This window comes from Camelus ferus, chromosome 14 (genome assembly GCF_009834535.1).
Source record: "Camelus ferus isolate YT-003-E chromosome 14, BCGSAC_Cfer_1.0, whole genome shotgun sequence".
NCBI classification, from domain to species: domain Eukaryota; kingdom Metazoa; phylum Chordata; class Mammalia; order Artiodactyla; family Camelidae; genus Camelus; species Camelus ferus.
Window position 1 is genome coordinate 18830878 of NC_045709.1, and position 27617 is coordinate 18858494.

A 27617-nucleotide genomic window follows, 5' to 3' on the forward strand; every position below is an offset into this window, starting at 1 on the left:
AAGAAAATAAGTATTTAAAAATTCACTAGTCTCCAAGACCAGTGGATTGGTGTTCTTGGATAATTTTTACTTCTCATTAATTTATTTTTATAGAATACTTTTCTATTTATTTGTTTTCAAAGGTGAGAGGGAACTAAAATTTAGCTTTTAGTCTATATTATATTTAGTGACTTTCATTACTAACACTATTTTATGTAAACTATTAACTGTCTAGCACATTAAACTGCTAAAATGCTAGATAATTTGATTGTTTGAATTGCCACTGGATTTCAGCTGCCTTAGTAACTGATAAATGGATCTTTATTTCTGATTAAAAGTGTATCTTGTAAGTGTGTTTTGGAAGATAGGTTTTGCCTCTCAGGGAGGCAAGATATGTATAACTCTGTTACCCGTGGTAGAAGATGTCGTCTGACCCTTACTGCTTAAACAGAGCAATCACCCTTAAGGCGGAACTCAAGACCGTGCATGTTTGTCTTCTGCCAGGTGCAGGAAAATCGGCAGGTTCTTTCAGAGTGTGCCAGGAGAGTCCTTGTCGTCTAGGCCCTTTGCTAGCCCATCTCTCAGTGCCTCTGATTTGAGACATCTCGTGAACTCACTCTTCATTTTCATTTTTTCTGTCTATAAAATGGTAATCGTGCTAAATGCACTGTGATTTTACTATGACAGATGAGCTTGTCTTTTGATGGGAAAAGTTTCATGTACGTTAATAGTTGATGATATTTTATAAGAAAGTATTTAAATCTGATAAATTGTTTAATACATCTTCTGAAATTTCAGGGTGTGCTGATGGTCGGGCCCCCAGGCACTGGTAAGACCATGCTCGCTAAAGCCGTCGCCACCGAGTGTGGCACAACGTTCTTCAACGTCTCCTCGTCCACCCTGACGTCTAAATATAGAGGTGAATCCGAGAAGTTAGTTCGTCTCTTGTTTGAAATGGTGAGTGATGATATATTTGAATTTCAGAGTACTGTTCGGGTAGGCAGATTATATCCCTATCGTCTAGATCCATTCACCTAGGGATCTTTTCTAAAAAGGGCAAGTGTAGTTGTAGTTTAACAGTTCTTGACACACTAATAAGATACGGGGTGGTGGGTTTTGTGTAGTTGGTGTCTCTTCCGTGTCCCTTCCTCTCTGAGGTAAAAGCCTTTTGGCATCCCATCTAGTGAGGGTAGAAGAGACTTGGAAAAAGCGTGTGGTTTGCCTGATGATTCTGGATCTCTGATGAGCTGGTTGAGTAGAAGTGTATTTTAATGTATATTTTGAAATCAATTAGAAATTGATCTATCATTAAAGTTTGTTCCTTTCTTGTAAGGGGTTTGCAGTGGTTACTTAAGAATGCATATTTGAGGATAGACTGATAATTTATCCTTAGAAACTTTTTTGTATTATGGAAATTTCCAAACACAAAAGTAGAAAGAATCCCCACGTTATTGGTCCCCTGACTTCACCAACCATGTAACTTACCTTTATTTTTAGAAATGTTCTTCTTCTGATATGGTTGATTGATTTAACCTCTGTCCATAACCAAATGGTGGCATTACTTAAAGCAGTGAGAAATTTCTGCTCTTTTGTTTTTTAACCATTGTTAGAAGGAGAAAATGGCGTTTTAAAAAATTCAGATTATTTTGTGAGATAATTAAATGATTTTTAAAAAATATTTTCACAAAGGCTAGATTTTATGCCCCTACCACGATCTTCATTGATGAGATAGATTCTATCTGCAGTCGAAGAGGAACCTCTGATGAACACGAGGCAAGTCGCAGAGTCAAGTCTGAACTGCTCATTCAGATGGATGGTAATTGATATTTAATCACTATCTCAAAACTGTTTCAGTTCTGTTTTGAATTTTGTATAGATTCATACTTCGGAAATTCTCAATGAATGGACTAGAAGGCAGCCTGAATTTATTTATAATCATTTGTTTGTCCACCCATTTGTTCATGAATTCAGAGAGTACTTTCTGCACACTTGTGCATTTCAGGTTCTGAGGTTACAGAGAAAAGGAATGCTGTGGCCTTCAAGGAGCTTACTATAGAGCAAAGTTCCTAGAGATGTGGCCCAGGGTCCCAGGGGTCTTTAAGACTCTTTTAAAAGGCATGCAAGGACCAAACTATTTTCATAATAGTATCAAGACATTGTTTACCTTTTCCTCTCACTCTCCACAAGTGCACAGTGGAGATTTTCAGAGGCCATGAGAAGTGCGGGCTGTCGTGATAGGTGGAAAGCAGAAGCAGCTGTGAGAACCCAGCTCTTCCCTGTTGAGCCCGATGCTACAGAGATTTGCAAAAATGCAAAAAATTTCCAGTCTTTGTACTAATTTTTTTGTTTTGAAAATCATAGTTATTTTTCATGAAATATATTAATTATGTTAATAAATAATAGATTTATTATTATTGCTTTAAATGAATTAATATTTTTAAAAATTCTCAGTTTTAATTTTTAGTAATAAATATTGATATACTCTATGCACACAAAAGCTCTCTGAAACCCAATAATCTTTAAGAGTATGAAAAGGATCCTGGGACCAAAAAGTTTGAGCACCAGTCATCTAGCTGGGAAACAGCAGTTTCACAGACAATTTTGATACATTGAACATTCTGTGGTAGAACTAAATAAATTCTAGGTATAGTGAAAACACAGTGGGAGAGGTACCACCTGGACTAAAGGAGTCACAGAAGGGAATAGCTGAGTTGGGCTTTGAAGCATTGGTAGTAGTCACTCAGATAAAGAGAGACGACTTTGGGGGGCCATTGGAGGGAGAGAGTGACGGGCCCAGAGCTACTTTTTAGAGATTTATTACTCTGGTGGTTGTGTGGTGAGCAGGAGGCTATTTAAGCAAACTATGAGAAACCATAAAATGTGTTAAAATGACATACCCAGAGTGTGTTGTTTTAAAACAGATACAGTTACCCACCAACCATGGATACTTACTGAATACTTCAGTGTGTGTTGTGCACAGTGCCAGGCACTCTCAGATACATAAAATAGTGTAGTACTAGGAGTCCCTGCCCTCATTGAGTTTACCATTTTAATTTCTGTTAAATTATGAGAGAAAGGAGTGACTGTGTTATGTTTTGGAGGAGGGATATAGAGGAAAACACATTAAACATTAAAAATACCGCTGAATACAAATTTAGTCAGCTGAAGTTCATTGCCGGCTATTTGTGACTGTTGATTATTAGCTGGACAGCCTGATTCTTTATGATAATGACTGAAATAGGAGTTTAGTAATACTGTATTAAGAAAATACCATATTGAGTTGGGTTGCTTTAAATCTACTACTTTTTAATACGAGACTAGAAACTCTTATCAATAAAGTTCATGAGTTTTTAATTTTTTTTTTTACCATATATTTTCCAGAGTTTCCATTCTGTAAGCCTGAAGTTTTTTATTCTAAAATTTGTAATTCTGAAAAACTAGGCTCTGTGTACATATATTTGGCTTGATATAAGAAGAAATGGTATTTTCAACAATGACTGATTATTAGGTTCATTCTTAAATTTCTTGTTTATTTTTTATAAGTCACTTAGAAGTTTGAAGGACAAAATTATTGCAGTATAACCTGTCTCTCAAAATTATGATTGCATTCTAGTGTATTAAGTAAATGTGAACCCTGTTCTATTCTTTCTTCTAGAGAAAATCAAATTAGAGTAACAACTAAAATAAAAAAATTTTTTTGAGGACCTTTGTGATTTAAAAAAATAACAACAGAGTGAAACAGTATAATCCCCCTTGCCTCTTCTTTTCAAAGGAAATATATATTCATTTTCTTACAGAAAAAAAAATTGCTCTTTCTTATTGGACTAGAATTCTGCAGTAGGTTACGTGAATCCTCCTACCTCCTTGTGCTACAGTTACCTGCCGGTGTGTGTGGTTCCGACACCACGCGGGGGTGGGGAGGGCCGCGTCGCGCGCGTCGCTGAGTCTGCCGCCGAGCCCGCGGCTGATGTCTAGACGTGTTAGTTGAATGAAAGATGAAGGGCTGTGAGAAAAACGCCCTTTTCCCCCTTACTGTGTCTAGGAGTCGGAGGAGCTTTAGAGAACGACGATCCCTCCAAAATGGTTATGGTCCTGGCCGCTACTAACTTCCCGTGGGACATCGATGAAGCTTTGCGCAGGAGGTTAGAGAAAAGGATATACATACCTCTCCCTACAGGTATGGGGCTGCCTTTTTGCTGTATTTTGGTCTTTCTTTTACTCCCTTTTCTATTTCTCTAAGTCTTTATTCCATTGTCATTCTGCTTAAATGAGTTTATAGCACCACAGAACCGATTTGTTGTTTATGGAAACAGAGGCCACAGTACCGGGCTGAAGTCCCTTCCACTGCAGGGAGGTTCTTGCATTGGAGCAGTAGTCGTGTTAGTAAGTTGGTAGGGCATCTGAGTTTTTACTTTCAAACTTGAGTCTTTGTTAAAAATTAAGTGGTTAAAAATAAAATTCTGTTGATCTTTTTCAAAGTATGCTGCTTTGAAAAAAATTCATTCTGTTGATGAAGTTAAAATTTTCGTGAGTTTTTTCTTTTTATATTGAGATAAAATTTACCTATGTACAAATGTACAAATCTTAAGTGTATAATTTGATGATTTTTGACAAATGAATTCTCCTGTTTAATCAAGATGTGACATTTCTATCGCCCCAGAAAGTTTCTCTGTGCCCCCTAGTTAGTTCAAACCCCCAGTAGGCATTCACCTTCCTGATTTTTATCATCATAGATTAGATTTACCTATTATTAAACTTTATATAAACAAAATCATGACATACGTATGCTACATAGTGATTTTGAGATTCATCCATGTGGGTACATGTATCAGTAGTTTATTTGTGATATGATTACGTGATGATTTGTTTTTTCTCTTTTTGATGGACATTTGAGTTATTTCTAGTTTCTGGCTATTATGAATAAAGTTACATTTTTGTCCAGATCTTTTTATGGATGAGTGTTTTCAGTTCTTTCGGGTGACATGGATAAGAGAATAGGTGGAACATAGGGTAGGTATGTGTTTAACTTTAATAATGCTCACACTGTCTTCCTAAGTGATTGTACTGTTTTCTATTCTCACCATCAGTGAATGAGAAGTCCAGTACTTCCACATCCTTGCCAACATTTGGTACTGTCAGTATTTTAATTTTAGTCATTCCCAGTAAGTATGAAGTGCTGTCTCATTATGGTTTTAGTTTGCATTCTCTGATGTCTAATCATGTGGAGCACCTTTTCATGTGCCTGTTGGTCATTGGTCTATCTTTTGTGCTGTGTCAACAAATCTTTTGCTCAGCTTTAATTGGTTTATTTGTTGTTAATTAATGCTCCGTAGTCTTTATCAGATACATGAATTGTGAATATTTTCTTTGTTTGTGGTTTACCTTTCGATTTTGTTTATGGTGTCTTTGGATAAGCAGAAGTTTTAATTTTGATCAAGTCCTCTTGTCAAGTTTTTCTTTTATGGACAGTGCTTTTTGTATCTTAAGAAATCTTTGCTTACCACAGAGATCAAAGGTTTTCTCCTGTATTTTCTTTTAGAAGCTATAGTTAGATCTATGATCCATCAGGAATTAACTTTGTGTGTATGTGTCCGTTGGGGGTTGAGTGGTTTTTTTTTCATATGTATATTGAGTTGTTCTAGCATCACACATTAAAAGGAGTTTCAGTTTTCCATTGAATTACTTGGGAGCTTCATTGAAAATTATTTTGCTGTGTATGTTTAGGTCTGTTTATGATTTCTCTATTCTGTTCCATTGATTTAAAAAAATAGACATAGGGCTATCCTGTCGGGTTACCCATTTTTCCTGGAGTAAGCTTTGGTAGCTTGTGTTTTCTACATCATTTGTCCACCTCCTCTGAGTCGTCAGGTTTATTGTGATTCGACCTAATGTAAATGTGGAATCCAACTAAATGGTTTATGTGAGGCTGCTGACTTCATGCCTGGTTCCGGAGCCTGAAGCCAGGAGGGAATTGAGGAAGAGAAGATGAAGTAGTGGAAATGAGGACAAACTGGAACCTGTGGGGATGAGCAGGGACTCATGAGGGTAGACTGGAACCCACGTTGGGCTTTCGCTGCCTCTGAGACTTAGAACTTTGATGACTGGGAGGCCCTTTAGAAGAAGCTGGCATTGTTTGTAACAGTACTAAATATATAGTTGGCATAGGAGTCAGAAAAGCTGAAGGAGGAAACCTAACAGGAACCAGAAAGATTTGGAGGCTCGGGTGCTGCCCCTCACTAACCAGGCGAGCCGGCAGACAAGTGACAGACCGTGTGCATGAGCAGCAAACGTGCCTAATGCCCTGAACTAACTTTCTGAGTTGATCTCATTTCTGCCTTTCAAATCTCATCCGCAATGACCAATGTGATCCACACTAACCCAGAACGAAGAGAATTCCAGGAAATGAAATTCTGCCTTCGCTGAAGTTGACATAGTACAAATCCACACACTTTATTTTCCATTTTTGTCTGTATGATCTATAATAATGGCTCAGTTTTCATTCCTAAAATTGGTAACTTGTGTTTTATCTCTATTGTTCTTGATCATTGTTGCTAGACATTTATCAATGTTGTTACCAACTTCTTCCTTTGTTAATGTTCTCTCTGTTTCCTGTTTCATTGATTTTTTTTCTCTTTGTATTTCTCTCTTATACTTTGAGTTTAATCTTCTCTTCTTTTTATGAAGTTAGAAACTTAGATTGTTGATTTTAAACCTTTTCTCTTTTTAAAATATAAACATTTAAAGCTGTACATTTCTCCTTAAGCCCTGCTTTGGCTTCATCCCACAAATTTTGTTATATTTTCTTCACTATTCAATTAGAAATATTTTTTAGCTTTTTCTTTCTTTCTTTGACTGTTGAGTTAGAAGTATGTGGCTTTGTATGCAAATATTTGAGGATTTTCTAGGTGTTTTGTTACTGATTTCTAATTTAATTCCACTACAGTTAGGAACTACTCTGTAAGATGTCAAGTTTTGAATTTTATTGAGATTTTATGATTCAGCATATAGTTCATCTTGATGACTGTTTCAGCTGAAATATTTAGAATATTATTCAGTGCTTGTTGATTATAATATTCCATAAATGTCAGATCAGTTGGTGTGATTAGTATTGTTTAAGTCTTCTAGATTCTTACTGATTTTTTGCTCTGGTTTTTCTGTCAGTTACTGAGTGGGTGGTTAAACTCTTCAAATGTGATTGTAAATTTGTTTATTTTTTGCTTTAACTCTGTCAATTTTTGCTTCATGAGTTTTGAAGTTCTGTCATTAGGTACATGACCGGTTATCACTGTTACATCTTCTTGGTCCTCCTTTCTTGATGAAGTGCCTCTCCTTATCTCTGATTATATCCTTCGACTTGATGTTTACTTTGATATTAATACAGCCTCACTATCTTTCTTTTGCTGCTACTGTTTGCATGATATGTCTGCTTCCTCCCTTTAATTTTCACCCTGCATGTCTTTACAGTTTCAGTGCAGTTCTTGTAGACAGTATATAATTAGGTCTTACTATTTATACAGTTTACCTCTGCTTTTTAATTGGGATATTTGGCCATTCACATATAATGTAATTACTGTTACGTGTTGAAGTCTGCCACCTTGCTATTTGTCCCTTTTGTTTGTTTGTTAGTCTGTACCTGCTTTCCTAAATTCTTTTGATAATTGAATATTTTTTAGTATCCATTTTAATTCCCTTATTGGCTTTTAGCTATACTAACTGTGTTTTTTAGCAGTTACTCTGGGGATTACAACATGCATCTGTAACTTATCACAGTCACCTTAAAGCTGATGTTGTACCACTTCATGTGAAATGTAAGAACTGTTTGCCTCCCCCAGCCTTTGTGCTGTTTTGTCATGTACTTTACATCTGCGTATGTTATAAATCTCAACATGTAATGGGGTTTAAATTGTCAGTGTAAATTTAAATTAAGAGGAGCATAAAAAATGTAGTCTTTTCTATTTTACCTGCATGTTTACCATCCACTGCTCTGCTTTCCTTTTTTAAGATTCCATCTGGGTTCATCTCTCATTTATCTGAAGAACTTCATTTAGTATTTCTTCTAGTTAAGGTCTGCAAACATCAAATTCAGTTTTTGTTTTCTGAAATGTCTTTATTTCACTCTTATTTCTGAAGGATATTTTTGATAAATAGTTCTGAGTTGGAAGAGGGTTTTTGTTTTTTGTTTTGCTTTGTTTTTCTTTCAGTGCTTATAAAGATATCATTCTATAATCTTTTGGTCTCTGTTGTGTTTTTCATGTGAGGTCAGCTGTCATTCTTGCCACTGTTTGTAATATATCTTGTATGTAATATATCCTTTCCCCTCTGGCTATTGTTTTTTAAATTCAACTTTATTGAGAAATAATTTATATGTAAGAGACTTTATCCATTTAAAATTTGATGGATTCAACATTGTATATACCCATACAACCACACCGCCGTCAGGATGCAGGAAGCATCCTTCATCTGAAAGGACTTCATGTGCCCCTTTGCAGTCCATTCTTCTCTCCCCTCAGTACCTCCCGCCTCAGGCAACCACTGATCTGATTTTTTGTCACTACAGATTGTTTTGAATTTCATATAAATAGGATCATACAGTATGTATTATTTTGTGACTGGCTTTTTCACTTAGCATAATTATTTTGAGAATCATCAGTGTTACTGTTTTTTATTGGTGAGTAATATTCCACTGTATGGTCATGGCACAGATTACTTATCCATTCTCTTATTTACGGACGTTTAGATTGTTTCTAGTTTGGGACCATTGTAAATAAAGCCACCATCAACATTCATATTCAGTTCTTCAAGTGAACATATGTTTTCATTTCTCTTGGATAAATACCTGTAAGTGAAATAACTGGGTCATGTGGTCATACATGTTTATGTATAGAAAACATTTTTCTTGAATGATTGTTCTCTACAGTTGTTTTTAAGGTATTTTATTTATCTTTATTTTTCAGCAGTTTGACTACAGTGTACCTCTGTGAGCTTTTCCTTTTATTTATCCTGCATGTGTGTTGGACTTTTTGGTATTGTTGCACAGGTCACTAGGACTCTGTTAAAATTTTTTCAGTCTTTTTCTTTCTGTTCTTCAGGTTGGTAATTTCTGTTCACTTATCTTCTTGTTCACTGACAGTTTCTTCTGCTGCTGCCAATCTGCTTTTAATCCTGTCCAGTGAATTTTTCATTTCAGATGTATTTTGCAAATCTAGCATTTCTGTTTGTTTTAATAGTTTCCATTGCTTTGCTGGGATTCCTCGTCTGTGCATTGATTTTGTGTATCTTTTCCTTTAATTCTTTGAGATTTTTTTCCCTCCAAAAAGTGGGGCTTAATTCCCCTCCTCTTGAAAATGGATTGGACTTAGTGATTTGCTCCTGAGGAATAGAATATGGCAGAACATGGCAGAAGTGTTGCCACATGACTTCCAGGGCTAGATCATAAGCCTTTTTATCTGAAGGCCATCTGCTGGTGGAATTCCCTCTTGCTCTGGGGACCATTTTTGTTCTGTTCAGGCCTTCAACTGATTGGTTGAGGCCCACCCATGTTATGGGGTACAGTCCACTGTATTCAGAGTCCAGTGATTTAAATATTCATCTCATCCAAAAACACCCTCACGAAAACATCTAGAATAATGTTGAACAAATATCTGGACACTATCACCCAACTGTGTTGACACAAAATTAACCATCACAGACCCCAAATGAGAATTTTCTAGCCAAGTGCTCCCAAATTCCTGATGCACAAAACTGTGAGGATAATAAATTTTTGTTTTAAGCCACTGAGTTAGTCAGATGAAGATTTGAAATTTGAATGGTTTATTATCACTTCTGATTTAATAAAATTTTCCCTTTCTCTTTCCCTCTTTTTCTCTCCTTCCTTGCTTTCTAAACAAAATATGTATAGAATATCTAGTATATTTATATGAAATTTTAAAATTTTACTACCATGTACAGTGATTATGAATAAAAAGTTAATACTACTGGGGCAAAATAAAAGCTTTAATAGTTGAACTGACATCATTTAAGCATTTGTACTTTGAACTTTAATTCATTATGATAGGGAGAAAAAATATAATTAGAAATATAATTGATGACAGGAATTTTATAAACTGCTGGGGAGAGGTTAGGTTGGGGGAAAAATACACTTCATAGTACAAAGGTAGGAGTTTAGAAGAACATAGACCTGGCTGACTAATGGGCTTTCTTCTAAACTTGTTTTCTCTTATGAAAAAGTTCTGTCCATTATAGGTAATGACTTTTAGGTGCTTCTCTTTGCTTATTACTTGTCTGAACGTGTGTACCTCATGACCATAGGAGTTGAGAAATCGCTTTCTCCTAGAGGGCTCCCAAACGAATAATCATAATTAGAACACTCTTTTTCTTTCATCTGTGTTAATTTCAGAGGCGTTAATTTAGCTCTTTGCTCTCTGAAAGACGTTTGGTAGGTTCTGTGAGAATGTAAAGGTGTACGACACCGTCCTTAGAGAACCCGCTGTGGGGTTGTGAGGGGGCATACACCTCCCCTAACTGCAGGGAAGCAGAGGAGCATGAGATACTGGAGTTCCCCATAGTACATTTGGGGTGGAAAATGAGGAATAGGAAACTCTCACTGAGGTGCTTAGGGGAGACTTCGTGGAGGAAGTTGCATTTTTGCTGAATTTCCATAGGGAAAGACAGATACAAAGGCATGGTTGCTTGAAAATGAGTAGACAGCTATTATGGCTGGAGTATTTGGTGGGATAAAAGGGTCTGGAAGAGACAGGACTGTAAAGAAAAGTTAGAAGGAGAGACCTGAACGATTTGGAAATCCAGGGTAAAATAAATGGAAAGAAAAGTAGATTATATTAAAGTAAAAGAAATTGAAGGGCATTTTATGAACAAAAGCAACAAAAGAGATTTTTAGTTGGAAAAGGCAAGAAGTATGAGAATGAAATAGATAAAACAAGAAAAGCCACCCAAAAAGGCATATTGTAAATTATGTAGTTTACATAAAGAAGTATGCTGATTTCTTTAAGATTGAGAGGCAATTAGAATTTCATGGCAAGAAAAGTCAGCATATCAGTTCCTCTTCCTGTTTGGCATACTATTCCAGTCTTACTTTGCTCACAGATTCTGTGGGTCAGGAATTCAGATAGGGCACCACAGGGATGGTTTTTATCTGTCCCATGATGCCTGGGGTCACACCTGGGAGACTCAGCGGCTGAGGGTGACTCTGCATGGGGAGCCTGGCGTCACCTGGAGTGTCTTCACTCACGTGCCTGGTGGCTGAGGCCTGGGGCCTCGGGTGGGGCTGTCTTTCTGGAGCTCCTCTGTGTTGTTTATGGTTACGCCGTGTGGCCTGGGCTTCCTCAGGCACGGTGGTCTCAGGTTGTCACGTTTAATACAGGGGAGGGGGCCCACCTTTTCTGGTGGAAGGTACATTGCTTTTTGTAACCTAGCCTTGGAAGTCGTGTAGTGTCACCTCTGCTGTCTGAACTGAAGCATTTTAAAGAGGAGGGGAAGTAGACCGTGTGTGTACGGTGGAGAGAGGCTCTTGTGCCACCTTGGTGAATCCAATCTGCCGAGGTCGCCAGGAGGAAGAAGTCAGACACCAGGCACAGGTGGGGCTTGGTCTCACACCAGGCCTGTTCCTCGGTGCATCTACATTACGGCAGCAACCACCCGCTCAGCCTAATGCACTCCTTCTCCAGCCCCCTGCCTTTAATGATATTTTGCTTTTAACCACCTCTTTGCCTAAACCACCTCTGAGACTCAGTGATTCGTATTTCCGATCACATCTGGGTCAGAGTATTTTTTTGTTACTGTAAGTCCCTACCTCATCTATTGTGTCTACTGCATTTCTTACTGTTCTGTTGTACTTCTCTACGTACACTTTTTTCACTCATGCTTCTTCCTACTTCCGTGTCATAATTTAAGGTGCTCTCATTTCCCATGTTTTTTCTCTATTCCTTTCTATTTAATTTTTTTTTGGTTTTTCAAAGTCGACATGAAAGCACACCAATTCTATGAAGTCTTCTTTGCCCTGGCCTCTCCCTTGTGTGGACTTCCCTCCCCTGGGTGTTTCCTCTGTGTCATCTCTCTCCCAGACGGCCCTTAACAGAAGGGGTCTGGCTTTTCTTGGTCTCCCTCTAATCCTGTTTTGTTGATTGACTGACTGATGGTGGGAGGAGGCAGTGAACATGAGTGCTGACTGTGGGCCAGGCTTTGCCTGTATTAACTCATTTAACCCTCACAAGTCTTGTGAGGTAGAGTCTCTTCTTACCTTTACTTTACTTATGAGGAAACTGAGGCACTGAGCAGTTAGGGATCCTGCCCAGTGCAGCAGACAGATCATTGAGCCCAGGCAGTCTGACCCCAGAGCGCACACTCGTTATCTACTGTGTGAGACTGCCTCCTGTATTCAAGAAGAACTGTTAATACAAGAAGTGTCTGATCCTTGTAACAATGTTTATTTAAATTTCAGAAGCCTGTTAAGTTGGTTATGTAGGATTGGCAGTTTTTTATACTGTTATTAACACTTTGACCCCTTGTTAAATCCTTTCACGAGGTTATTAAATATCATTAATTCAGTGTTACAGAAATGATAAATCCTACTTATATTCTTACAGCAAACACTGATGTAACCAATATTAAAAGTTAATTTTCCCCAAATCAGTTACTAGGGAAGAGGAGGATGCTTCCTTCACACCTTGTACCGCCAGGCCCTCACTTATGCCCAGGTGTCTGCTTCAGAGTGCATTTAAGTTGGCTGTCTGGGTCTTCGTTGCTGGGGGAGAACACGTTACATTAAACTTGATGTTTTGAGTCCTTAGGGTGGGCCACAGGAGAACATGTTGCTTTACAAAGAGGGGTACACCAGCACTGGGACTGACAGAGCAAAGTGCCGTGGTTCGCCAGCACCCACCTACTGCGGGCCGAGCGCTCCGCGGCTTGGGGGGGGGCAGAATTCCCGGTCCCCGGGGCGCCAGGAGCACAGCCGGTAGCAGGGGACCCGCAGCTTCCCCCCGTGCCTCTTTCTTCCCACACCCTTCTTGCTGACCACCTGTGTTGGACCCCTGCGTGGGCCTCTGGCCCGGGATGGGCAAGGTTGGGGAGCTCCCAGGTGAAGGAATTTTAGGGGTGACGGTTTTCTAGCCACACCCCGTTGTGCCTGCGGCTGCTTCTCTCCCCACCGGCGCTGCTCTTTGCGTTGCTTTGCTTTGTCTTACTTCAAACCTGTTCAAATGTTCAGTTTATCCAGTAATTGGCTGAGCAAGCAAGGCCCACAAGTGGAGGACACCAGCCCCCAGGAGCTCCCTTCCTGCCCCCTGGTGGTCACCACTGTTACTCCTTTTATGGAAATAATACATTGTTTTTCCTTGTAACTTTATCAACCAATAATAGATCCCCACGCCGTTTTACCTCCCTTTAAACTTTACATAAATTGTGTTCATTTGTGCCTTGCTTCTGTTGCTCCGTGTGTTTTTGAGATTCATCCATGCTGTGACCCGCAGACGCAGTCCAGCATCCATCCTGCTGTGTGGCGCTCCGGCGTGTTGGTTTGCTAGGGCCGCGCGACAAAGCAGCGCAGGCAGAGGGGCTTAAGCAGGAGAAGTGTATCTTCTCACAGCTCTGGAGGCTGCAGGGCCAGGAGCAGGGTGTCAGCGGGACTGGTTTCATTCTGGGGCGTCTCTGGCCATTTTCTTTTCACGTCTTCATGTGGTCTTTGGTCCTGTGTGTGTCTGTGTCCTAATCTCTTATTATAAAGATACCAGTCATACTGGACTAAGGCCCACGCAGCTGACCTCGTTTTACCTTAGTTCGCCCTTTAAAGGCCCTGTCTTCAAATACAGTCACATTCTGAGGTATTGGAGGTTAGAGCCTCAACGTAAGAATCTAGCGTGAGACACAGTTTAGCCCATAACACCCGCCATGTGATCTTCCTGCAGTTACCTGTCATGTTATTTGATGGGCATTATGATTATTTCCGGTTTCCGGCTATTACGAACAATACTGCTATGAACATTCTTGTGCATGTATCATAGTGCAAGGGCCTGAGTTTCTTCAGGCCAGGGTGGACCATCCCATCCGGGAGTGAGCTGCTAGGTCGCGCTGCGTGGCTGAAACGTCAGTACATAAATCTAGCCTCTTGGATTGTTGTGGTTGTTGGGCTTCCACTCCTCCCAGCAGACTACGGAATTCCTGTTGTTTCACGGTTTCCCGTCACGTGGTATTGTCAGATGTTTAAGTGTCCACCAGTCTCTTGATGTGCGGTGCTCATGTGGTTTAATTTGTATTTCCTTTACTATTGAAGAATTTGACCATCTTTTCCTTTATTGATTGGCCGTTTGGATTTTATGATGTATCTGTTCAAGCTTTTTGCCCATTTTTCTATTAGGTGGTCTGACTTTTTCTTACTGGTTTGCAGGAATTCTTTAAATATTCTGGATATAAGTTTTTTTTGTTAATTAAGTATGTTGTAAATATTTTCTCAAACTCTATAGCTTGTGTGTTTTCACTGTACTTACAGTGTCTTTTGACATATAGGAGTTCCTAATTTTAATGTGGTCAGTTTATCAGTCTTTTTCTTTGTAGTCAATTTTTTATGTATCTTAAGAATACTTACTCTGAGATCATTAAGATATTTTCCTGTTTTATCTTCTATAATGCTTATACTTTTGCATCTTACACTTACATCGGTAATGTATCTGGCCCTGAATTTTCTGTGTGGTGAGGTGTGACCCAGTTTCATTTTTCTCTCTATGAGTAGTCAGTTCTGGCATCATTTATTGAAAGGACCCTCCTTTCTCCCACTGCTTGTCCCGCCTGTGTCATGAATCTGATGTCCATAGTATATGCTTTGCTCTGCTTCTAGACTCCCTATTCTGTATCCTGTCCACAGGAGTGTTACACAGATTTGAATCCTGTTGCTTTGTAATAGAGCAGTTCCTCCCACCTTGCTGTCTTCCTCCCACAGTGTCGTGATTGTTCTTATTCTCTCCATTAACATTTTCGTATCTGCCTGTCAAATTCCGCTAACAGACTGTTGGGATTTTACTGGGATACCTTGACTCTGGAAGATCATTTGGGCGAGAATTGCCAGTGTCATGAAAGACAAAACAAACAGAATAACACTGGGGAGCTGTTTTAGATTAAAGAAGACTAAAGAGAGATGATAACTAAATGCAACTTGTGATAGTTTTTAAAAAAGTAATAAAGGGCTGGGATGAATGTGGACATTTTAATCTGGATTATGTATTAAATGATACCGATGTACCAATGTTAAACTTCCTGATAAGAGTAATAATCGTATGGACACCTTTGTTCTTAGGAGCCACATACTAAAGAATTTAAGGTGAAGTGTTGTGATGCCTACAGTTAGATCTCAATTCAAAATAGAGAGGGGTGGGGAGAGGAGAGGACAACAGAATGGTAACAGCAATATGTTGACAATTGGTGAATCTAGAGGAAAGGTAAAATGGGTGTTCACTGATTTTTTTTTTTAACCTGAAGAGTAAAAAATTTTCAAAATAAAAATTGCAAAAATTAAATTTCACTTTGTGTATCAGGAAATAGTAGAGAGCCAAATCCAAACTAATTTTACATTATCTTAGTGTGCTGTATTAAGCAGATTTGCTACTAAAACTGATAGCGAGACTGCAAGCATGTTATTTTAAAAATTCTGTAGTTTGTTTCAGCTTACTCAATACACATTTCAATCATATTGGAACAGCAAATGTCTATGGGCTGGCTCGCCAAGTGAAAAATACATTAAATAAGTGTTTTGTGCCAGTTGCTGATTTCCAGGAAAAGAGAACTGGATTTTTTTAATACTGATTAGAATTATGGAAATCTTCTCCTGTGTCATGCTAAAAGGTGAGCAAAGTAACTCATAGGAGTGACACTCCATGTGATCTAGTTTCATAAAACTAGACTAAATTTTTTTTAACAAAAGCATTTCTGGTGTTTGACAACTAATGTTTTTATTTTTCATAAAGTATCTCAGACTCATAGCAAGTATCTTCACAATCTGTAAGGAAAACTCTGAGTTTTGTTTCAATTTTTAGTTACTACAACCAAGGCACATAAAAAGTTAAATGATGCCATGAGTCGTGCAGTGAACTGGTAATTAACTAGTGGACTCAAGAGTTGTTGGCCCTTCTTTGCATTAGTCTTTCTTCTCCTGAATGTTAACAGGTGATTTCTTATCAAAATGATTTGTAAAGTAAAACATCTAGTAATAACCAAAAAATCTTCTAACAGCAAAAGGAAGAACTGAGCTTCTGAAAATCAATCTTCGTGAGGTTGAGTTGGATCCTGATATTCAGCTGGAAGACATAGCAGAGAAGATTGAGGGCTATTCTGGTGCTGATATAACTAATGTTTGCAGGTATTTTTTTTTTAATGATCTGTGACCTTAGGCATTAGTTATAGATTTATCAAAAGGACTTGTCTTAACGTCGGTGTGCAGTTAACCCGTGAACAACATGGGTTTGAACTGTGCATATTTTTTTTTTTTGCTAAATTGTACTATGGGATCTGCAGTTGGTTGAATCTGGGGGTGCAGAACTGTGGATAAGGAGGAACTGCTTATACTGGGGCTGACTCTTAAGTTATATCCAGGTTTTCGACGTGCTAAATAAGGGTTTGCACTCCTAACTCCCATGTTGTTCAAGGGTCAGCTGTAGTTATTAGCTCTTGACATGAAAGGTCTTGAAATGATTTCCCATTTGTCTTGTTTTTTTCCTGCATAACTTCATTCATCATTGTTAGATGAATAATTATACAACAATATGTTCACCTTTTCTAGCTTTTTATTTTTAAGAAATTGATGTGCCTAACTTAGTAATAATGACTTTGACAACCTAAATTGGAGTTTTGATTGGCATTATTTTACCACATGCAGATGAACAGTTGATCAGTTATATATGTGTAAATATATATGTGTTTTTTCATCATATATATATAAATTTCCCTTTCAATTTAGTGGCATCATAAATTTTAGACAATTCACCCAGTGAAGAGGGTGTTTTTTAGTACTTAACATTCCTAACAATACTTGACATCGGTAGCCTTTCTTTAAAACCATTTCTACTAGTATTTTTCCTTTATGCATCTAAGTTGAGTGGCACCCAGTAAGCTCACAATAGCTTCTACTAATACTAATAGTAAAATATATGAAAATCTGCGATTTTGGTTGGCTTGGCTTCCTAATAGCTCTTTTTGTGAGCGCGAATTGTCCACTTCTTCCCAGGCTGCATAGTTTTTTACAAGTGATCATAATGGAGCTGAAAATAGGACCCGGAGAAGCCAGGTTTTATTTCTTCAGTTGCCGACAAATATTCCGTGTAGAGAATTCCACATTTACCATATGTAGAGACATTCATGTTTCAGGGAGAGAGTTCCTGGCTTTACCTCCTCTAATAGGTTGTAGACAAACTGGTACAAGATTTGAGTTATCTCACACTAGCTGAATGTTCATTTCCAAGTACGCAATTCAGTATTTCATAATTCTACGTCAGATTCCTAGACTTTTGTCTGTCTTTGAGAATCAAGTGGGGAAAAGAGAATTCAGCACCATCTGAGCCCACCCTAGACTTTTAGGGTTCATTGACAGTTCCTTTTATGTTTAAGTCCTTTGCATCCTACTTTAACTCTTCTTGACCCCTCAGGATGTCTCTGATATGGAATATTCTGAGCAGCATTTTAAAAACATGTACAATTTTTTGAATGTTTTCCCTTAACATTATCACAGTTGAAAATGTTTAAAACATTTGCAGCAGTAAGTTTTCACTGACTCTGGTGTGTTTTTAGGGATGCCTCTTTAATGGCAATGAGACGGCGAATCAATGGCTTAAGTCCAGAAGAGATCCGTGCCCTTTCTAAAGAGGAGCTTCAGATGCCTGTTACCAAAGGAGACTTTGAATTGGCTCTTAAGAAAATTGCTAAGTCTGTCTCTGCTGCAGACTTGGAGAAGTATGAAAAGTGGATGGTTGAATTTGGATCTGCTTGAATTTCTGTCAGCTCTTTCATTTCTGGTATTTTTGTTTATAAGATGTGAAGAAATTCCAGCAATTTAAAAAAAAAACAGGTTTGGAACTTTTCATTGGAGAGATTTTGCTCTTAAAGGAAAAGAAATCTAAAACTGCAAAGAATATAAATGTAGTTGAAAAATAAGAAAAGCTTACATGGAGAGCCTGATGCCCACACACCCATGCAGCCCATTGCACACCAGCCAGAGTGTCAGGGAGGCTGCAGGAAGTGATCAGTGTGCTGTTGTAGGAACTTGTTTACAGAAAATTTACAAGGACCTCTGTTTCTCACTCGCATTTGATGCTTTTTGGTTTTTCCCCTTTCTTTGCTCTGAGCACGAGGGACCTATTATCTGTTGACTTTTAACAGCCAAACTGGGTTTGTGTCAATTCATTATTTGCTGTTATGAGTGATGGTTTTGGATTAAATAATGAATCTGCTAGTTAAACCTTTAGAATTTTACTATTACTGTTAGAGTCTATTATATAGTTTGAATTCTCACCTTTCCTTCCCTTACCATTTCTTTTATTAGCTATTTAATCACTTACTAAGCTTCATAGGGGAGTATCCTCATGTTTGTGGTTTTTGAATCATTTTGCCAGGTGGCTTCTCTGGCCTTTTTGCTGGCACCTCTTACATTTCATACTGGAATGGTGGGAAGAATACTCTGATTGCATAAGACGCTCTTCTTCATTCTAGACTTTGAGTGTTTGCACTTTTCTTTCAGTATGTTCAACAGATAAACCCTTTATTTTTCTCAGCTCCAGCGTTGTTTGTTTTCTGCTGAATTTGCCTTTCATATTCTAAATAAATGCTTCGGTATTCTAAACAAGTCCACTCTCTTGTGGCTAATGGAAAACAAACAACACAAAATCTTTATGGTTTTGTAGACAGCTTGTTTATTAACAGAGTAACGTCGTGCATAATGAACGATGTTCAGTTGAAAACTTAAAAATTATTCCTTGTCTAGATTGAGAGCTTGTACGCACACTAAGATGAGGTTAGAAATCTGACGTGCTCACTCAGTCCCGCGGGAATGAGACAGCAGGGAGAGGCCAGAAGAGGGGAGGCCGTGGATCTCATCACGAGCGGAGTAGCCTAGTGTTAGTTTTTAAAAATTACATTTGTCCTATTTTGTTGGGCAGCCTATGCTTTAATAGTCAAGCTTTAAAAATTTATACTTGATGATATCCTGAGTTTTCAATTTTGGAGAGCACCTATTGGTTTAAAACTAAAAATAATATAGCTTTTTTGACACTTAGAAAAAAAACTCTTAGCATCATGCTTAAGAGATTTTTCCCCCTACTAAGAATTATGTAATTTTTAGATAAGTCTGACTCTAGACTGCAGTATTCATCTAATGCTATAAGTTGCCCACCTCTTCCTCTGAGGCATAGATTATGAGTTAAAATCATAACGTATCATGATTTTATTTTAACTGAATTAGTTCATCTTAAAACTTGAAGTGAGACGTTTCCTTTTATTCATGAACTTTTAATAAAGAAAGAAATAACCCCACTGAGATAATCTTGCAAATTATTGCCTGAATTCAGTAACTTATTTTTTTCCTGAAGTCCTAGGGGCAATTGTTAAAACCTTAGTGTTTTGACTGTTAAAACTTGTTTGTATATTTTAGTTGATTAGTTAGACCATTTTTAAAATTTTGTGTTATTTGTCTTGGCTTACATTTAGAATTTTTTTCTGAATTCATGGATAGTAACATGGTAATTATGATTTTTTAAAAAACTCAGTTGAGCAGTATTTGGACGCTGAAGGTTCCTGGGAGCTTATCTTTATTGAGTCAGGTGTGTTTTTAAATTTCCCTTGTTTTCTCGTTTTGCTCTGTCCGTGGATGGTGAATGCTTTGTAAGTCTTAAAGGATCCTGAGGAGACAGGATCCTCAGGTGTTCTGTCCAACCTTTACTGTACATTGTATGTACGTTGTCTTCATTGCGAGACTGTGTTGCCTTACCCAGAATGAGAGACTTTTTGTGTTTTGTTTTGTTTTATTTTTCCTGTTGCATTATCAAATTAGATTTGTTTCCATTAATTCATCAGAAAACCTGAGTATTTCAGGTTCTGCAACACAGTGATGTTAGGACTGAGTTTTGTACACTTCTGGCATGCAGCTACCTGATCAGACAGTCCTGGGTTCAGCAGGCTCGTGTTGGTTGCTTACTGTGTGCACACCCCTCGCTGGGAGCTCTGTGGCTTACAGACTCGGCCCAGGCGGTGCGGTTCCGTCTGGGCACTTTCTGTAATTATGCTGTGTAGCTTCTGGCTCCAACTAATGAAACGAGTTCAGATCATAAATGAAAGGCACAGAAATCTGTGGATGCCTTGGAAAGATAATATATAAATTTTTTCTCTTTTCTCTCTTTAAATTTGCTTCAAAATTAGAACTGCATCCATTTGCTTGAACAACATAACTCTTATGGATCTGGCTATTTTCATGAACCTTTTTGGTCCTTTCCCAAGCTTCATGTTTATTGTAAACATGTACATGTGTAATTATGGCAAACATGTAAACATGTTACCTGTTTGCTGCAAATATTTTGCTTGCATAATTCTTTATTTTTAAAAGGAAATTAATATTAATGAAATGTACCAGACAAATGGCTCGCTGATGTAGGCTGAAGCCTAGTTCCAAGCAGAAAGTGGACGGTGGCATCACAGACTTCATCTCCTGGTCAGCGCAGTGTAGGCATCCCAGAATGACCACACACACTCCAGGCTTGGACCTCTACCTCCAGAAATGCCAAGACGACTTGGAAGAGGTGACAGGTTGGCAGGCTAGCTGCTTCACTGGGGGCTTCGTCTGGCTCTTGAGATTGCAGTTTTGATGATGTGATATTTGACTATCAAAAAATAGGCTGAAATCAAGAATTACTCAAAAAGTGAGCAAGCGTCTGATGAATCTCCTGTAAACAGATATGGAGCTACACCAGGAAAATGTGTGTATCCAGCCCACATTTTCAGTGTCATTGTCACTCTTTCACTTTGCCACACGTAGCCTGACTCTTTTGAACATTTCAGAATGATTGATACTGTAGGTTTTGAACAGCTTGAGTTTGTTTGAATTCAGAGTTTCTGTAGACGCCGCTGAGTCCATGACGAGAATGGTAGACCAGCTGGCACAGTTGTTTCACTTCCCGGACCCTCAGGACGCTGAGATGAAGTGAGGACTGAGGAAGGCGTTTCATGCCATGGGGTCTTCGGCTCCTTCTGCATTGTCTTGATGAATGAGTCCTTTTGGCACAGTAGTAGATTCCCACTCTTCCTTGTATCTTATTAATGACAAGTCACCTTAGGATGTTTCCTGTATGATAGGCATAAAATGTTAAGGATAATTGCTGGCCTTTTCCAAGAAAGGGCCACATTAACTGTATGAGGAAACAGTCATAATTGTTCTTTTAACATTTGTTTTGTCTTCTGTTCCATAACTGTTTTGATTGTATAGTATTTTTTATATACCACTTAATTTGTGATGTACGTAATATTTATGTGACTCTAAGAATCTGTCACAATGAGGAAGGGTAGGAATTACCATTGGAGGGTGTGCTGGGGGATACAAATATTTAAACCCCAAATGTTTTATTCTCATCTCCACTAATCATTTTTTTTTGCAGAAGAAGCTAAAAACTTGTAATTACTGTGTTTACTTATTTATATTTTTAAATTAAGCTTTTCAAACTTATTTATTTAATTTTTTAGGACATTTGCTTTTAATATTGTTTTCTCTTGTGGAAACTGTATGAATATTTAAAAAATAAAGTCCCTAAGATAACAGATGTTTTTAAACATTCACAAATTAACAGTAATTCTTTGAATTTTTATTAGGTTTTTTGGCTCCGGACAACTCTTTACTTTACTGATATTTCTGAATTTCCAGGTGACTTGTTAATAAAAACAGGAGAAATAGTCAGGTAATGTCATCCAGTTTATTCTTTTTATTTTACCTCTCTCGTTTCTCGGTTGACTTTATTTTATATGTATAGATGTAACCTAGGTTCTGCCTTGTCACCAGCAGAGTGTAGGTTTCTGTCGCTTGGAAGTCACAACAGGCAGGGAGTTAATACAGCCATTCTCCTCCTATGAAAGGACTCCCACTTGATTTTCAAACCTGTAAATGAGCTTCGGTTTTACGGCCTCTGAAATGACTAAATATTGCCCTTTGGAAAACCTGAATCTTTGCACACAGCATTTCCAGAGTCTACTACCTCAGTTAACCAGGCTTAGTTTTAGGTGGGAAGGAATTGAAACCAGACTTCAATTCAGTTCATCACCTATGCAGGTTTGTTTGTTTAAGCGCTTCCTTCTCTCGTCTCTCACTAACTTTTTTTAAGGCTGCAATTTTAATTGAAAATATCTGTTGTTCTCCCTCGGGCAGAGCCCAGTGGTCCACGCTGAGCTCTGTAAAGTGTCTGAGCTGGTCTCCCCTGTTGTTGTAACCAGCTCCACCCGTTAGATGTGCTTCATTTCAAGGAGCAGTTTCAGACCCAGCACACCTCCTCCCGTTTTTTCATAGCTTCATTAATGCAGACTCATGGGACAGCATTAAAAACCTTGGGACCTAACTGTTGCCTGTGTCCTTTCTCCAAGGACATACATACTTTGTGAAAACACACAGAGGTGGACGTGTGCCTGCTCACGTGGGTGCAGCAGCAGTGCAGTGGGAGTGGCCTCTGGTTCACACTGTGTAGACAGTGTCCAGCGAGACCACTGTGTGTTATGATGGTTTGTGTTTTGCTAAGATCTTTGTTTCAGTGTGTGCCTCCCAGTATTTTGAACCTAAGTTGAAGAAAAAGATGTTTCTAAATTGTGTTTACTAACCATGCTTTTCTTTACATTTTGTGCGGCTACATTGCTGGCCTCCTGAGCTTAGCTGTGTCTGTGCACAGGCTGTAATTTGGTAATAAATTTCTAGAGTGTTGCGTGTCAGTGTTTTCTTTGCGGTTCATGTTTGATCTACAGTCGCTGGTCCACTTACTGCTGCCAGCTGGGAGTGTCAGACCCCTTCACTAGTGAGGGATGGCTCTTTCCAGAGTTTTAGTTCTTATAAAATCACATACTGTAACCCTGACCAAAAATGTGTTTGCTGTGCATTATGCTAATAATTTCAAGGCTGATGCAGGTAAGATAAGCGTGGGTTTTCAATGAATTCTTCCTGGTTTAATAAATACCCCTGTCTCATTTGTGTAGCCCCATTGCAAAGTGGGTGTCCTGTAAGGGGAACTTTCCAGATGACTGTGCCTTATTTTAGGAACCCCCCCAAAATGATTTTTTTAATTTATAGACTATTTTTTGAGCAGTTTTAGGTTTTCAGGAAAATTAAACCTATGTATGAGGTGAGTTCTCACCTTCCTCCCCTCCCCCATTTCCCCTTTTATTAATATCTTGCTTTAGTGTGATGTGCTTGTTTATACTGTACCTGAGTCAGTATTGATACATTATTATTGCTGAAGTCCATGGTTTACATCACAGTTCATTGGGTTTGGATAAAAGCATCATGTCCTGGATCCACCATTACAGCGTCATACAGAGTAGTTCCACCGATCCAGCATCCCCACCGGCTCTGCCTCTTCATCTCTGCCCCTCCTCCTAACTGCTGGCGACCTTTCTACTGTCCCCACGGTTTGCCTTTTCCAGAATGTCATTCAGTTGTAATCACACAGTATGTACCCTATTTAGACAGGCTTATTTCAGTTAGCGATATGCATTTAAGGTTCCTCCTTGTCTTCTTGTGGCTTGATAGTTCATTTCTTTTTTTTTTAATTTACTTATTCATCATTGTATTGCTTAATTATTTGGCAGGGGGGGATAATTAGGTTTATTTATTTTTAGAGGAGGTACTGGGGATTGAACCCAGGGCCTCATGCCTGCTAATAAGCATGTGCTTTACCGCTTGCGCTGTACCCTCCCCCTATAGTTCATCTCCCTTTATCATGGAATAATGCCCCATTATACGGATGTACCAGTTTGTTTACCCATTCACCTACGGAAGGGCATGTTGGTTGCATCCAAGTTTCAGCAATTATGAATAAAACTGCTGTAAACATTCCTGTGCAGGGTTTTGTGTGGACATAAGTGTTCAACTCGTGAGTAAATACCTGAGAGTACAGTTGCTGGAATATATGATGAGAGTATGTTTAACTTTGTAAGAAATGGCGGAACCGTCCTCCACAGCTGCTGTACCACTTTGTGTCCCGACCAGCAGTGAACGAGCCCCTGTCGCTCCACCCTCTCGAGCATTTGGAGCATTTGGTGTCGTCTGGGCTCTGATTGTGCCATTCTCATGGGTGTGTTGTGGGTTCGCATTGTTGTTTTAATTTCTCAAAATGTTCTCTAATTGACGTGATGTTCAGCATCTTTTCATATGTTCATCTGTTTTTTAATTGGTTCCTATTGAAACTTTGCTAAAAGATACCACACTTGTTCTCTGACTTTGTAAAACAGAGAATCTGAACTCAACCTTTTCTTTGTGACTGAGTTCTCCTTGTGACATGCTGCCCTCAGCAGCAGTGCAGGGGCGCAGGGCTGTCACTAAGTGGTCTTTGAGTTTTGGTGTTTGCCTTTATAGCATTTTTACTCTTCTGTTATCAGGCTGTCAACCTCTATTTCTCTTCCAGTTTCTAACCTCCAGTCTAACCTAGTGACGAGGAAACAGTCCGGGCTTGTTAGAATCGTGGGGAAACTAGGAGTTCAGCCTCTGGGGGAAGGAGTGATGGGGAGGTCAGTTCTGGGGGCGGTGGCGTCTGTGTCATTTCTCTTGGCTATCAGTGGCCTTCCTAGCTTCATCTTTGGTTCCCAGAGAGTTCCAGGTAGACCAAGTGTGAAGTAGATGTCTCTGCATAATTATTTTGTCGTGCAGTTGTATCATATTTGTAGCTGAAAGGCACCTGGCAACAATGGCATCCCATGGCTCCACCTTCATTTCTTGCTGTGACCATTGAGGATTTGATCTCTTAAAGGGAATAAAGGAAAAGAATGAGGGACAGAATTAATCAGGGACAAAAACAGAATGCATGTGCAGCTGGAGCCTTCCCTTCAGTCCTTTCCACTCTCTATGCCGCGTACTGCCTGTGCCGACTGGCTCCCGTGGCTGGGCGTACTTGGGTGCTGAGCGAACTTAGGTGCTGGGTGAACCTGGGTGCCGGGGCATTTGCCCACAGCGAGGGCTTCAGTTGGAAACTGCAAGGAAGCATTGGCCAGCAGGGGTCAACTGCTGCCTTGCAGAGGGGTGAGCAGAAAGGCAGGGTGGGCGCCAGTCTCACCTGGCTGATTCCATCAACTCAGGCTCAGATTTGGGGGCTGATGCCGACGTGCCTTCCTCCCTGCCTGCTGGATGCCACTGCCAGCTGCACCTGGCCCGGCCTACTCCCGTTCACCTGGGCTTCCTCCCGCTCGTACAGCTGTCGCTCCCTGCCCCCTCCCCAGCGCAGGTGGGAAAAGGAGTCAAGGGAGAGAGCCTGTGTGTTCAGTGCCTCCTTCCTGTCCTCTGTGGGATCATAAAAGTTTTATGGCCAACTCTTCCCTAATTTTCATTTTTCTAAGATCTTCTCAGGACCTTTCCTGTAAGTCTTCAGAGACTCAGCAGGCGCCTGAGTCAGTGAGACCTGAAACTGGGAACAAGTGACTTGGTCCTCTCGTCTTACAGGTGAAGGAACTGAACCCAGGCAGGGTTTAGGATAGGTGTTCAGGATCCCATTCTGAACTGGGAAACAGGACTTAACATCTGTTTCTGATCTTGAAGAATGCTGCACAGAAGGTGTAAAGAAAGCCAGTGAGACAGCAGAACGCTTGCTGAGGACCTCTCGGCCTCTGAAGCATGATGCCAATACAGACGACTCACCCAAGTTGGTTAAGAGGAGTAAGAAACAGCAGATAAACTGGCATCATAGGACTGGAACTGACATTTACCATGTTTACTATTTGCTAGATACTTTAATTCTGTTGCTTTATTAGATCCACTCATTAGTTCTAAGATATATTTACTATTATTCTCTTTTCACAGAAGAAGAAACTGAGGCTTATAGAGTGATGTGCTCTAGTCGTTTGGCTCCTGAGAAGCAAAGCGATGGAACCTAAGTCAGTTTAGTCCCAGAGCCTAGTCCTTTGCCATGTTCCAAGGTTACTTTCAACGGTGTTAAATGCAAAAGTACTGAATTCTTGAAATAAATATGTTAACATTCACCCAGTTTTCTGAGGTTATTACTCATGGTTTTACCTCTCCTTTCCTGTAATAATCCTTTTTTTCTTTTTTTGCCCGGAGACTTTCAGGCAGACTAAAGTGATATATTCTTTTATAGTATTTATGTTTATGATGATAGGAAAGTAATAGTGGCTCTTGTGTCTTGTGACATGAGTTTGGGGAGTCTGTTGCCCTTTGCTGTGTCTGAGTGTAAATATACACCTACTTGTTTTTCAGGGCAGGGTTTATGAAATGAGCCAATCGTTCTAAGAGTTTCCATGAATTATATTTAGACCACCAACTTAAGTGACGTAGAACTCAGTCAGTTCCTTTTACTAATAAGATTCCCAACAGTGTTCTGCCCACGAGGTGACAGCTCCACGGTTCTCAGCTGCACGTGTGGCCCCATCAGTTACCAAGAGGGCGGCCCTGTGTGTTTGCCCGTGACTTCAGTGTCCGTATTGGAAGCACGACCCCAGAGCTGAGTTTAGCTCAGAATGCTCATGACACTTTCAATGAGCACATCTTAAATAACTTGTGTCAACAAATAACTAATCGTGGTATGACTACTGGATTCCGTAACAAATCCTACACTGTAGTGTCAGTCATTATTGTTGTAATTAGAGATGGATGAATCAAGCTTCATTTGGAATTTGTAAAATACCTCCAGCTATTTTTCAAACATTTTGAAATACATTTTATTACATTCCTCAAACATACTTCACCAAGCATATTTTCTCTAGTTTTTAAACCCTGTGTATTTTAAGGGGAATTTAATCCATAAGTTTCTTGATTCATTTATGCTTAACTCATCAAAGTTTTTTAAAGAACAATTTGGTTTTCAAGAAGCCTTAGGAAACCCTTCTCATGAATTCTGTCTGCCTTTAAAAAGCCTTTTCCACAATCAAACTTTTTTCCTCAAAGGTAAATGTGGCTGAAGTGTTTTAGTTTGGTTTACAATGCAGAGCCCAGATTTCACGTCTAAGCTAGGTCTGAATTTAGTGTAACAAGCTACGCTGCCTCTCCCGTAGGAACTCCCTTCCTTTGACTGTGAAGAGCTTGTTAACAACAGAGCTGTCTCGATAAGCGAGCGTGCTGACGGCCCTGCCGCCCGGAGCCGTAGCACAGGGAGCGGGTGGGGGCTGGTCAGACCCAGAAAACTGAATGAACTATTGGTGACCTGTCAGCTAGGCTGAAAATGTACACATATTTGTACATATTCAAATATACATGGACACACTCATAAAGATGCTTAAATCCTTATAGGCTATCTCTTTTGTTTTGACCTCTTCGTATATATGCTAACGGCAATACTGTGTTCTGGATTAAGTTAACAGCTTACTGTGAGGTGACTGTAACTGTCCACATCTCTCTCCAGAAATGTTTTTCACCTGAGATTTAGTCCGGCCGGTTTCTGTTGCCTAGCAGTGGGTCTCGGAGA

The 27617-nt window shown here is 39.3% G+C and overlaps 1 protein-coding gene across 9 annotated transcripts in view; it reads left to right on the forward strand.

The window, feature by feature from the left end:
- Positions 1-26178, forward strand: part of KATNAL1 (katanin catalytic subunit A1 like 1) — a 68807-nt gene extending 42629 nt beyond the window's left edge. For 3 of the 9 annotated variants that reach the window (XM_032496362.1, XM_032496358.1, XM_032496359.1), the window contains exons 7-12: positions 778-936; positions 1669-1795; positions 4022-4156; positions 16216-16342; positions 17767-17928; positions 21826-22923. In XM_032496362.1, coding sequence (XP_032352253.1) covers positions 778-936; positions 1669-1795; positions 4022-4156; positions 16216-16342; positions 17767-17928; positions 21826-21889 — 774 coding nt within the window. In that variant the 3' untranslated portion in view covers positions 21890-22923. Of the gene's footprint in view, positions 1-777; positions 937-1668; positions 1796-4021; positions 4157-16215; positions 16343-17766; positions 22924-25999 lie in introns of those variants that run through there. The other 6 variants (XM_032496360.1, XM_006192944.3, XR_004325749.1 and 3 more) reach the window with 6 other exon arrangements.
- The last annotated feature ends 1439 nt before the right edge of the window (positions 26179-27617 follow it).